The sequence below is a fragment of the Lepidochelys kempii genome, chromosome 25 (assembly GCF_965140285.1).
Source record: "Lepidochelys kempii isolate rLepKem1 chromosome 25, rLepKem1.hap1, whole genome shotgun sequence".
In the NCBI taxonomy this organism is placed as follows: Eukaryota; Metazoa; Chordata; order Testudines; family Cheloniidae; genus Lepidochelys; species Lepidochelys kempii.
In genome coordinates, this window is record NC_136404.1 from 3,834,985 (window position 1) to 3,848,078 (window position 13,094).

Genomic DNA, 13,094 nt, shown 5'->3' on the forward strand with positions numbered 1-13,094 from the left:
GATTCACCAAGGGAAGGTCATGCCTGACTAATCTAATCGCCTTTTATGATGAGATTACTGGTTCTGTGGATGAAGGGAAAGCAGTGGATGTATTGTTTCTTGACTTTAGCAAAGCTTTTGACACTGTCTCCCACAGTATTCTTGTCAGCAAGTTAAGGAAGTATGGGCTGGATGAATGCACTATAAGGTGGGTAGAAAGCTGGCTATATTGTCGGGCTCAACGGGTAGTGATCAATGGCTCCATGTCTAGTTGGCAGCCGGTATCAAGTGGAGTGCCCCAAGGGTCGGTCCTGGGGCCGGTTTTGTTCAATATCTTCATTAATGATCTGGAGGATGGTGTGGATTGCACTCTCAGCAAATTTGCAGATGATACTAAACTGGGAGGAGCGGTAGATACGCTGGAGGGGAGGGATAGGATACAGAAGGACCTAGACAAATTGGAGGATTGGGCCAAAAGAAATCTGATGAGGTTCAATAAGGATAAGTGCAGGGTCCTGCACTTAGGACGGAAGAACCCAACGCACAGCTACAGACTAGGGACCGAATGGCTAGGCAGCAGTTCTGCGGAAAAGGACCTAGGGGTGACAGTGGACGAGAAGCTGGATCTGAGTCAGCAGTGTGCCCTTGTTGCCAAGAAGGCCAATGGCATTTTGGGATGTATAAGTAGGGGCATAGCGAGCAGATCGAGGGACGTGATCGTTCCCCTCTATTCGACATTGGTGAGGCCTCATCTGGAGTACTGTGTCCAGTTTTGGGCCCCACACTTCAAGAAGGATGTGGATAAATTGGAGAGAGTCCAGCGAAGGGCAACAAAAATGTTTAGGGGTCTAGAACACATGAGTTATGAGGAGAGGCTGAGGGAGCTGGGATTGTTTAGCCTGCAGAAGAGAAGAATGAGGGGGGATTTGATAGCTGCTTTCAACTACCTGAAAGGGGGTTCCAAAGAGGATGGCTCTAGACTGTTCTCAATGGTAGCAGATGACAGAACGAGGAGTAATGGTCTCAAGTTGCAGTGGGGGAGGTTTAGATTGGATATTAGGAAAAACTTTTTCACTAAGAGGGTGATGAAACACTGGAATGCGTTACCTAGGGAGGTGGTAGAATCTCCTTCCTTAGAGGTTTTTAAGGTCAGGCTTGACAAAGCCCTGGCTGGGATGATTTAACTGGGAATTGGTCCTGCTTCGAGCAGGGGGTTGGACTAGATGACCTTCGGGGACCCTTCCAACCCTGGATATTCTATGATATCCTATGGTTTGAAGGCTAGAAGAAGGGGTTCAGGAAAGATTTCTTTCACGATGCAATCCCCATCAAGTATGGGCTGTAACTGTTTGAGGATATTCTGTATGGGGGTGGTAAGTGGTGTGCAGTCAGTGCTCCCCCCCCCCATATTGAAGCAAGTTTTTTTGAGTGTCCTTGTGTGACACTCTCCTCAGAGCAACCAGCACCATGAGCCACCATGTTATCTCTCTGCCTTAGCAAGAGAGCTTTGCTGGAGCCTCGACTGTGAGACAGCTCCTGGCCATCCCAGTCTGTCTGCCTCACCAGCCAACTCCTCAAGACTCTGAAACCAGTGCAAACCTTGTCTTGCAGGTAACATTCAGTGAACCACAGTCCCAGAGTTTCCCAGGCCTGTCTCCCTGCAGTGTCTAGTCCCTCTCACTGGACACTCACAGCTATTAAGTTCACTGCCTCCAAAGAGAAGTGCACACCTTGTTCCTGGGTTAAATCTTGCAGTTTGCAAGCAGAGCTCAGGGTCTGAGGATAGCACAAGTATCTTCTCTCTCAAGCACGGTCCTGGCCCCATTACCATAGTATCTGTGCGCCTCCTGCTATCTTCACAGCCTGCCTTGGAGGTAGAAAGTGCTATTATCCCCACCGTGCAGACTGGGAGCAAGGCAGAGACACAGGGTAACACTAAGGAACATCTGCACAGCCTGTGGCAGTGAGCCCCCCAGCCTGGATCAACAGACTCTGGCCAGCAGGACTTGAGCTAACCCACTAAAACCAGCTGTGTAGAGGGCACAATGAGGTTCTGGCTCAGGCTGAAGCTGGGGCTCTGCAACCTATCCCCTTCCCTGCACTCCAGCCTGTGCTGCAACGTCTACACAGCTAGTTCTAAGCCAGCCAGTGTGAGTCCCGCAAGTCTGAGTCTGTCACCCAGGCGGGGTGGCTCGCTGCTGCGGGCAGCGTACACATACCTAGTGTGAGTTAGAGGCCTATGAGGATGGAAGTTTTACCAATATGACCTTGCCCAGCTCACTTTCCCAGGGACTCCGGTGGAGCAGGGAATTGAATCCGGGTCTCCTAGTTCTCAGGCTACCACTTATCCAAAGTGGAAGTCATTTCACCTCTGTGCCTGGGTTTCCCCATCTACCCAACAGGGGCAATACTGCCTCAAAAAATGCTCCAAGATCCCGGCTAAAGAGCAGTGTGCATAGTATCACCTCGCCATGTGCTTGCTGAGGAAAGGAGCTGGCAGCAAAGGTCATGTGAATATCTTCCGGAGTTGCCAGGAAAAATGTCATTTTTTAATTTACTCAGGTATTGCTGCTGAAAGCAGGTTTTCTACACAGTGCATGCAACTGGGCTAAGAGGCTCTACCTCTAAATGCCAGCTCTACCTGTCTAGGTCCTTATACAGCCCCCATGGACCCAGGGTCTCTTTACCTCTGGCACATGCAAGTGGATGTGGGAGGTCACCAGAAAGTCATTGGTGGGTTCCTTCTGCATCAGGAAAGCTCGAGCAAACGTGTAAGCTATTTTGGCGCTCTCCTTCATCACATCTCCCAGTTGGCCTGTTATTTCAAGGGACCCATCCTTGTTTTCCTTGTCTTTGGGTCGCCGCAGGGACGTTTCAATAAATAGAGTGGAACCTCCTATAAAAAAAAAGAATATAGGAATCTTTAGAAAAGTCCAACAAGAACCAGACTAGTGTGCTGTTAATTGGTTGGATAAATTAGTTAAAAAAAAAAAACCATCCTGACACTTTAATGACAGTCTCAGTCAGCAGTTCAATCGGACCCAGTAAGCCACCAGAACACTTGCAACTCCTACCCAATGCAAATAGCATTCCGAGCAGCGCTCTCAGGCATTTTGGAGCCAACAGGAAAAAGGTCTGATGGGTACACATTGCTTCCTTTACAATCTCAAAGTGCTTTATTCTAAAACGCTTTTCTGAAAAAAACATTTACTTGTTGAACCCATCAGGCCTATTTGTAACCTGTAACACAGATACTGCCTGCATTTTCCTCTGAAGAATTCATGCCACTTGGACAGGTCCAGGCAGCCCTGCTTTTCAATCCTACAGATATTTAAGCACCTCCACACCACCCTCACGATCTTACTGATTTTTCCTGCTTAGCCCTTCTAGGAGCTTCAGTTCCATAACCCGCTGTCAATCAGGGAATACACTAGGGCAGAAACAGAAACATTCCAGCTCCCAGAAGCAGCTTGTGCCCACCACTCCATATTCATTTTGGTGAATATTTTCCCCTGAACATAAAGCGCTCTGGGTTATCAGGAACCCCCTCTGACAGAACACTAGTGTGCAGCAGCAGTCTTCAGATGAGGCAAGAGGGCCAGCACATATGCTACTTGCACTCAAACCAGGAAGCAAGTGAGACACAGTACATATGCCATGGTGCACCATCCTTGTGTACCTAGGTAGCACATCGTGCTGCTGGAAGATAACGGGCTCGTGTATGCATGCCTACAAAAGTCTTTACATTCAGAATTAGTCCCTCCCACAATATGAAGCCTTGGAGAAGAAGCACACTGGCTTGAAGCCAAGAGGGGTCTGATATCAGCTTTCAGCAGAGAACAAGTCAGGAGCTAAACTAGCCACAGGGGGGAGTTTCAGTAATGCTAATAAGGTTCTCTCATTGGACCAAGAGGGGACATTTTACTTCCTCTCCTGCACAGCTGCTTTCAGAGAAAAGGCATGGAAACTTCAGAGGAGCAGTAATTCAGCTCCCCAGCTGCTGCTCTCCATTCAGCACCAGTAACTCTGCCTAACTGGCGAAAAGGAAGTGAGTTTCTCCTGGAAGCATGATCACCCATGACAAATGCCCACCTTGCTAATCCCGCATTGATTCTGCTGCAGCTGCATCTTACCCATAGCTGTCCAGGCCAGGCCCATCACCACTCCAGGAGGAGTGAGGTCATACATCCGATCCACAGTGAAGATGGGCTTGCCAACGAAGTCCTGCAAGTTTTCAGGGGTTACCTCAACTGTGTCTGCTTCTCCACTGACAATCTTATAGGCAGATTTCCTTAATACCTGTGCAAGAGAGTGATTAGTTACTGCAGAAAGCTGCCAAGGCAGAAAGCACACAGAGGAGGAACTTGACATTCACAGCACCCTCACCTTCTCCACCTGCTTCTGCAGGTTCCTCACTCCACTCTCCCTGCAGTACTGCTTGATGAGAACAGTCAGCACATCTGATGAGATCTTGGTCTTGGTTTCATCCAAACCACTCAGGACACGTGCTTGAGGGACCAAATACCTCTGAAAGACATCAACCACCATGTGTTCTCCCCACAACTGAATGCTTGGTCATCCCATTTCACCCAACTTCATTCTGATCAATGAATGCTTTCTAGACATGCCTAGGACTTGTCTCCAGTGGAAATCCAGTATTATCCAGTTGGGAGTGCAGGTCTCTTTTGGACCTGTTCCCTTGAACACTGGACTCAAGTTGACTGGTTGTGCAGAACAGGTTTACGCTGCTGAAATACTGTTTTCTTTCGTTTGATGAGGTAGCTTCTCACCTCTGCAATTGCAAGTTTCTCTTGTGCGACATATCCTGACACATTGATCATTTCCATTCTGTCCCGCAACGGCTCTGGGATGGTGTCTGTCACATTGGCGGTACAAATAAAGAGCACCTGAATATGACAAGACAAGCCTGGTTAGGTGTTTCTCATGGGCATGCTGCTTCACTTTACTCTAACCTCAAGTTCTATCCCTCTACTGTTAGGAAGTCAGATTCCAGAGCAAGCTGTTCTCTGCCCCCAAGTCAATTAGTCATACAGTGGGAAGTCAGAATGCTCTGATGTGACCATGGGGAAGTGGCATTTGCCACTGTAACTAGAGAACAGGGACCTCAGCAGCAGCATGTGGAAGAAACCCAGATGAACATCCACACTGAAAGTCTCCCTTGCAGCAATTCGGAAAGCAATTACGTAGGCAGGGCACTAACATTCTGTTGCTGAGAGCAAGCCCCGCTTTGGCCAGTTAGAAGTGGAAGAGAAGGCCCCATGCTCACTAGCTGGCAGATGATGTTACGACAGCAGCATACAGCTGGCTCCCAATCCAAGGTCAGGCCCTCATAGGAATGGAATGTTTTCAGTACAGTGTGTATAGGTTTGGACTGCAATCAACTCCAGTTAAAAAGACTTATGTGGAACCCCCCCGTGTCTCAATTACATCTCCCTGGGCACAGGGAGTGTGTTCTATCCTACCACCTTGCTCACTGAATCCTCAGCAGTTTTAATGGCTGGGGCATCTGAATAGATTTGTAAGCTTCCATCTTAAACACCCAATGGAACGATACCTTTGATAAATCGACAGGAACATCAAGGTAATGATCCAAGAAGTTAGAGTTCTGTTCTGGGTCCAGCAGCTCTAGAAGGGCTGAGGATGGGTCACCTTGATAGCCTCGCCCAATTTTATCCACCTACAAGTGACAGAAGAATTTAAGAAAATGTAGTAGCATGAAAAGCTTCTTACCAGGATTCATTTTTACTGCAAAGATTTGAGTGCATTTGTTCATGACGAGCAGCTGTTTCACACCCCTGCTCCACCAGAGTGTGCTTCTTCACAAAGACCACCTTACTCAGGTGCACCCACGCAGCAGCACCCTGTCCCCATAGCCTCTAGGAACTAGCATGCTTGGCAAGAAATGGGGTGGTTGTTAGTACTCACAGGACAAAAGTTGTACAGAGGTGACCCAGGTTGGCTTCTAAAGTGTCGAGGAATCAAAACGTGTGACAACAGCAGATCAAGAGCGGCTGCTTACAGCAGCCCTGTATCTTTCTTTGAAAGAAGTGTCTGCTTTTATGGACTAATGCAACATCACACTGCCAAGTGCAAGATTTGTCATCAACACCATCTGAAATTGTGTCAGGGTCAGTGATGGTTTTATCTTGACTTTATTATACTGCAACTTTATGCACGGTTTGCCTTCTTGAAATATTTTTTCATGCTAGTGGAAAGTGTTGGGTTGACAGCCCAGAGTCCTATAACTGCCTGTGAATCAAGATCAGCACAGATGGTGACAGTTCTGCAGAAAAGGACCTAGGGGTTACAGTGGACGAGAAGCTGGATATGAGTCAACAGTGTGCCCTTGTTGCCAAGAAGGCCAATGGCATTTTGGGATGTATAAGTAGGGGCATTGCCAGCAGATCAAGGGACGTGATCTATCTCCAGTTTTGGGCCCCACACTACAAGAAGGATTTGAAAAAACTGTAAAGCGTCCAGTGGAGGACAACAAAAATGATTAGGGGACTGGAACACATGACTTATGAGGAGAGGCTGAGGGAACTGGGATTGTTTAGTCTGCGGAAGAGAAGAATGAGGGGGGATTTGATAGCTGCTTTCAACTACCTGAAAGGGGGTTCCAAAGAGGATGGATCTAGACTGTTCTCAGTGGTAGCAGATGACAGAACGAAGAGTAACGGTCTCAAGTTGCAGTGGGGGAGATTTAGGTTGGATATTAGGAAAAACTTTTTCACTAGGAGGGTGGTGAAGCACTGGAATGGGTTACCTAGGGAGGTGGTGGAATCTCCTTCCTTAGAAGTTTTTAAGGTCAGGCTTGACAAAGCCCTGGAGGGGATGATTTAGCTGGGGATTGGTCCTGCTTTGAGCAGGGGGTTGGACTAGATGACCTCCTGAGGTCCCTTCCAACCCTGATATTCTGTGATTCTATGAAATTAAGCTTCTTACCCCTCATGCCACTGCCTTAAATCCAACCTAAAGGAATTTCCCCCCCATACCCCCACTAGGGCCAGAAGGAAAATTGGGGTTTTGTGCCCATTCACCCCCTATGCAGAGTCATAGAATCACAGAATATCAGGGTTGGAAGGGAGTCTGCCATTTGGTTTAACTGTCTCAGTGCCTAAGTGAGTTAGGAGCCCAAACCGCACTGAAAGTCAACAGGACTTAATTTCCAAAGTTACCCTTGGAGTTTCCCTGCAGCCTGGGGAAGAGCCAGGAGAAAGATCAATACATCACCTCATCAATCAGGATCAGGGGGTTTTCTGTCTTGGTCTTTTTTAGGCACTGGATTATTTTCCCTGGCATTGCTCCAACGTACGTCCTCCTGTTTTATGAGAGACCATATTCATGGAAGATGGATAGGATAGTGCACATATCAGATAACATATCATGCAGTTGAGGGAATAATCTGCTTAAGAGGTAGCTGTGCGTAATAAACCCACATGCTTGATTCTACACGGTGTCCATATTATGTTCCTTCACCATCCTTAGAGGTTTTTAAGGCCCAGCTTGACAAAGCCCTGGTTGGGATGATTTAGTGGGTGTTGGTCCTGCTTTGAATAGGGGACTGCACTAGATGACCTCCTGAGGTCTCTTCCAACCCTAATATTCTATGATTCTAAGATACGAAGCCTGTCAAAGCCAAGATACATGAATGCTGTGTCCTAGCACAGGTTGGACCATATCTCTATACCCAACTGGTTTTGAGTGTTGTGTCCAAAACCAAGATAAGAAAAGCAGAGAACAAAAGAACAAATTAAGGAACTATTATGAACAGGTGAGTTGGATTTTAGTGGCTGGTAGTCATACTATAAATACTACTAACCGAAATGCGTATCAATGAAGCAGGGTGGGTGAGGAAATATCTTATTGGTCCAACTTCTGTTGGTGAGAGATACAAGCTTTCAGAAGTTGGTCCAATAAAAGATATTACCTCACCCCTATATCCTTGAAGTGCACCATCTTTAGAAAGTGAACACACTGCGAGAATTTGCTTCCTAAAAGAGGGTCTGTATGTCTCCATTTTGTATTGTTCTGCTTTGTCTTTATGCAATACATTTGGCTATGTTTGGTCTTGAACATTTTAAAGAATGAACTGCAAATGTAGTCAAACAATTGGCTACATCCTTTAGTCAACAGCATAGAGTAATTGGAAAGGTATTTGGGGCAAAGTTATAGAACAACCAGAGAGGAGCAGAGAGCATGATGTACTTTTTAAAAAGAAATTCATTTTTAATTAAAAAAAAGAAAAGGAGTACTTGCGGCACCTTAGAGACTAACAAATTCATTTGAGCATAAGCTTTCGTGAGCAGCAGCTCACTTCATCAGATGCATCACGAAAGCTTATGCTCAAATAAATTTGTTAGTCTCTAAGGTGCCACAAGTACTCCTTTTCTTTTTGTGGATACAGACTAACACAGCTGCTACTCTGAAACAGTCATTTTTAATTGATGTTTGTTTATTTTAAAATCCTGCCCAAGTCATCACTTTAATAGCTTCCAAAGACAAATCTTCTACTATATCCATAGGATCCCGCTCTTGACTATGGGAATTTAAATTACATGCACATTTCATCATCAACTAGGTCACTGTAAAGGTTGATAAAAACTCGTTGGGGTGGGAAATGCTTGAGTTAAACTGACCTGTGTCCTTTGATTTCTGCCACATCAGTCATTCCTCCAACACTGAAGCGGAAATACTCTCGGTTTAAGGCTCTAGCGATGGAGCGGGCAATGCTGGTCTTGCCAACCCCTGGAGGGCCATAAAAACAAAGAATCTTCCCTTGGGTTGATCCTCGCAGCTGGCTGACTGCTATGAATTCCTGATGAACAGAAGATGCATTACAGGTTAAGTACTGGGCAGCCACACATTCAACCAGGAGAAAAAGAACATCACAGTTACACTGAGGAAGTTTTTCACTAATGCAGGGCTGGAGGACTGTACCCGACACCAATTATACCCAAGGAGATAGGTAAAAAATAGCTCCTCCAATTAACCTAGAAGGAGAGGGCTGGTAAAGATCCTACGGCACATCCTCTCCTGGCTGGGGCACACCAGGCTCCCATGGGGCAATGAGCTGACAGCTATATTTGGAGTCTATGACTTAGGAAGTGGGATTCTGTGCCTCTCTCCTACCCTCACTAGTTCTTACCTGCCTCTCCCAGTCAGTGTGCACTCCACCCCTACTGTTCAGTGTTCCTGAACTACTTCCCCGTTGTTAGAGAGAGAGAGAGAAAAAACACACACGTCACAATTGCTTGCCTCTGCTACAAAATGAAACTGGACCAATACTTGCATTTTTCACTCTGCAGGACATAGCTCTTGTCAGTTTCACCCAGTTGCAGGAGCATGGTTCTCTGGTTTCTAGCAAGTTGCTGTAACAGATGGCAGCTGCACAGAGTGTGGGCCTGTGCGTCCACAACAGGCTGGAGCAGCATGCCTCTAAGTGGTTTGAGGTTGTCTGAGCACAGGATACCCCAGATAGTCAGGGCCAGATTAACCTTTTGTGGGCCCCCATGGAGGCAACGGAGCACGGTGTGGGGAGGTCAGTTCCTGGAGCGAGGGGCCAGCCAGGGGCAATGGGGCATGGCAGGGGCAGAAGAAGCCCTGCTCCTCCCAATGCGAGGGCACTATTTACAAACTGGCAGTTGCCAGACGCACAGTGGCCTACCTGGCCCTGTGCTGCCAGCATGCCCCTTCCCCTTGGGGGCAGGCCCATGCCACACCACACAGCCCCCCTGCCCAACATCCCCCAACTCGATATGGCCAGAGGCCCCCCAGATCCATCCACAAATGCACAGCGCCCTGCACAACACCACCCCTGCCCACAGCCCCACCACAACTGCCCAGCACCCCCCACTCCCTAGTGCCCCAACACACAGATCTTCCCTGCCCCTTCACAGCCCAGCACCTCCCCAGTCTCCCCCAGACCCACTCCCCAAGCCCTGCCTCCCAGCTGCACTCACTGGCCCTCCTGGGAGGTGACTGTTTGCCAGGCTGAGCCGGCAGTGCAGCCAGGGCTGGTCCCAGAGCCAGGAATCACTCCAGCCCCTCGGGAGTGGCGCAATCAGCAAGGTCAGGACCTGCCCCGGCAGGGTCCCTCAAGACGCACTTGACTGGAGGGGCCCAGCCATGCCTTCCACACTGTTCCCCCCCCAACCCCACCCCCGGCTGGGACTGGTCAGGCTTCTGCACCAGTCCCAGGCGGCTCAGCTCCGGGGAGACAGGTGGGGCCCCACAGGGAAGCAGACACTGCCCGGAGCCGGAGGTGCACTGCAGTCCGGCCAGGGGGCAGAGAGGAGCCCTCAGCCAGCTGCCGGGCAGGCCTAGAGGAGCAAGTGGTGGGCGGGGGGGAGCCAGCGGGGTCTCGGGGCGCAGTGCAAGTGGAGCAGGCCAGGGCCCCTTCTGAGCATGGGCCCAGCTCCATGGAGCCACTGGGGCCATTGTGAACCCGGCACTGCAGATAGTTACGGTATATACCATCCTTGCCCTACAATCTGAAGTCCACCCTATGAGTGAAACCTCAACTGCCCCGGCAGACATGGTAACACTCTATTCTTTCTGAGAAGACAGAGCACTGTGAGGATGCAGTACAAGAAACTGTCAGACTGTGTCCTCACAAAGGCAAAAGTCTCATTTAGGGCAGGCTGAGACACCACCAGCTAGCTGCTCCTGGCTTATGCTCAGCCACTTCAACCTGCTCTGCACAGACGACCCCACAGTTACCCTTTGTCCCAGAGAGAGACCTTAAGATAAGTGTTCACCCATGCCCTTCAGTGCTCTGTCATGCATGCTACCAGTGTGCAACCAGGGCAAGAATAGCCACTGCGCTCTTCTGCTTACACAATCCATGTAACTCAGTGCAGAAAAAATGCGTCTGCACCTATCCTCATATCAGCATGTGAGCTGTGGCTACCTGATGCAAGTAGCCCCTGCACCAATCAATACAGCCACCCTAATACTGTGCAGTGCAGTTGGAGTGCATGCAGATGAATGACAATGCAATTCTGTGGGACACAGCACAACACAAAAAATGGCACACTTACATAGTTCTCTCTCATGTCTGCTTATTATAGGGCAGCCTTGCTGAAACATACCTACAGTATATCCCCAGCAGCTTTTTCCAGCTGCAGGAAGTAGCTAAGGTGGAAGGGCAGCCTGGTGTGTACCTTAAGCTCTGTGTTTCCTGGATTTTAGAGGGTTAAATATAGATGTACTCTACATTCTGGAAGGGTATGTGGCACGGCTGGTAAACCTGAACTCTGCATTAATGAAGCTTCTGGGCAATGAATAAATGTTAATCAGGAAACTATTCCCTACAGCGTTTGCTCATTTGCTCAGCCCCACCCCGTGGCAAAATGGTACACAGTGGTTTGAAATCAGAAGAACAACCTTTTAGGTCAGTGGTTCTCAAACTTTTCCAGTTGTCGCCACCACCACCGCTCCCCACCCCCCTTACCAGTAACGGAATCTGTCTGCACCCACCTTCCATTACTGCACAGCCAAGGCTTCCTCAAGAGCAGAGCCTGGGCTGAAGGCGGAGATGAGGGTGGAACTGGGGATGGGGGAGGAGCTGGTCTGGGTGTGGAGAGCAGATGAGGGCAGAGCTAGAGCAGAGCTGCGACTGGGGGCAGAGCTGGTCTGGGGGTGGAACTGGGCCTGGAGATAGAACAGGACCGGAACTGGTCTGGGGACAGAGCAGGGCTGGAAGTGTGGCACCCCCTCCTCACCCCCTAAGGGGACTGGATCCAGTCCTGCCACATGCCCCCCCCGAATGTTCCTCTGCGCCCCCCTAGGGGAATGCGCCCCACACTTTGAGAACCACGGTTTTAGATGTCAATGACAATTCAATAGAGGTGGGACAAAAATCTTGGGTTTGAGACCATTGAAAGTAATAAGCAAACTACCCTTATGAAGACAGAGCCACTAAAATACGCTGCCACCCATCCTACACCACCACAAGGCTCATGTATCTCCCCCATTAGACACATCAGGAAACAAACTGTAAAGAGAGCCATGAGCCAGGCTGCACAATGCCACCTAGAATGGCATATGCTGCCTTACCAGAATTCGCTTCTTGACGTCATCCATTCCATAGTGATCCTCCTCCAGAACTGCCTGGGCTCTGGTCAGATCCAGGTTCTCCTCGCTGCATTTACCCCAGGGGATGGATGTCAGCCAATCCAAGTAGTTCCGGGTAACACTGGCAGCAGCAAACAATCAGAACAGTCAACATCATAAAAAGCCAACACACCAGTGAAAGAGAAAGTTTCATTAAGACGAATGGGATTTAACCTGGGCTCATGGGGGGCACAGGGGAAAAAGGATGGAATGTCGTATCAGCTTTGTCACAGGCAGAATGAGTAACTACCCCTAGGCTACTGTTGCAACATTGTTTTGAAAAATACGAACACCTCCATTTGCAGAAGATCTTCGACATCTGGCAGGGTACAAGCCCTTGGATTAGGAAAGGTCTTTTCTTTGTCACCTGAAATTCTGTTCAGGTTTGGCTGAAACAAACTGTTGAAAACTGACCCTCTCTTTGGCAGCCTCCCAAAATGGCGGCTCCACATGAACCTTCTGAGGCTGGGCTAACACTGCCCCTGGAGGAGCAGCGACGGGCACTGTCCTAGCAATGCCTGAGAGGAGCTGCCAGTGCAGATCCAGAGGGAATGGGGAAAGTTGCCAGGCTGGGCTTCCCCTGACCAAGCACCCCTAGCTACTGGGGAGGGGAGAGAAAGTCACAGCACCTCCTCCATTCCCCCGACCCCAACGGCCCACCCCACTCCTTCCGGAATAATAGGCTTCTCCTGCTGCCAGTTAACGCAGTTAGTCCTGTAGCTCAAGTGGTAACGATCTATACTGCTGCAGGTACTGACGATTCACAGTTCAAACCTGGCTGACAATGCATGATGGGGAGTGAGAGCTGTGACAGTTGCAAGTAAAAGTTTGGGTTCCCCCCCATAAGAACACACACATAGGAAAGTACAAAATATATTTTTAAAAAACATTATTTAGATGGCAAAGGCAAGTTCTCAAAAGTTAGGAAACTTTCCCTGGCCCCTGCAACAGTAAATCTGCACCCTTGTGGTAGGCTC

The 13,094-nt window shown here is 48.9% G+C and overlaps 1 protein-coding gene across 6 annotated transcripts in view; it reads right to left on the reverse strand.

Annotated features, from left to right (window-relative positions):
- Window positions 1–13,094, reverse strand: part of LONP1 (lon peptidase 1, mitochondrial) — a 51,497-nt gene that overhangs the window by 6,048 nt on the left and 32,355 nt on the right. For all 6 annotated transcript variants that reach the window (XM_073324137.1, XM_078850592.1, XM_073324136.2 and 3 more), the window contains 8 exons: window positions 12,061–12,199; window positions 8,640–8,818; window positions 7,234–7,321; window positions 5,555–5,677; window positions 4,770–4,886; window positions 4,366–4,506; window positions 4,113–4,278; window positions 2,667–2,875 (listed from right to left, as the gene is read on the reverse strand). In XM_073324137.1, the coding sequence (XP_073180238.1) occupies window positions 2,667–2,875; window positions 4,113–4,278; window positions 4,366–4,506; window positions 4,770–4,886; window positions 5,555–5,677; window positions 7,234–7,321; window positions 8,640–8,818; window positions 12,061–12,199 (1,162 nt within the window). The remainder of the gene's footprint in view (window positions 1–2,666; window positions 2,876–4,112; window positions 4,279–4,365; window positions 4,507–4,769; window positions 4,887–5,554; window positions 5,678–7,233; window positions 7,322–8,639; window positions 8,819–12,060; window positions 12,200–13,094) is intronic.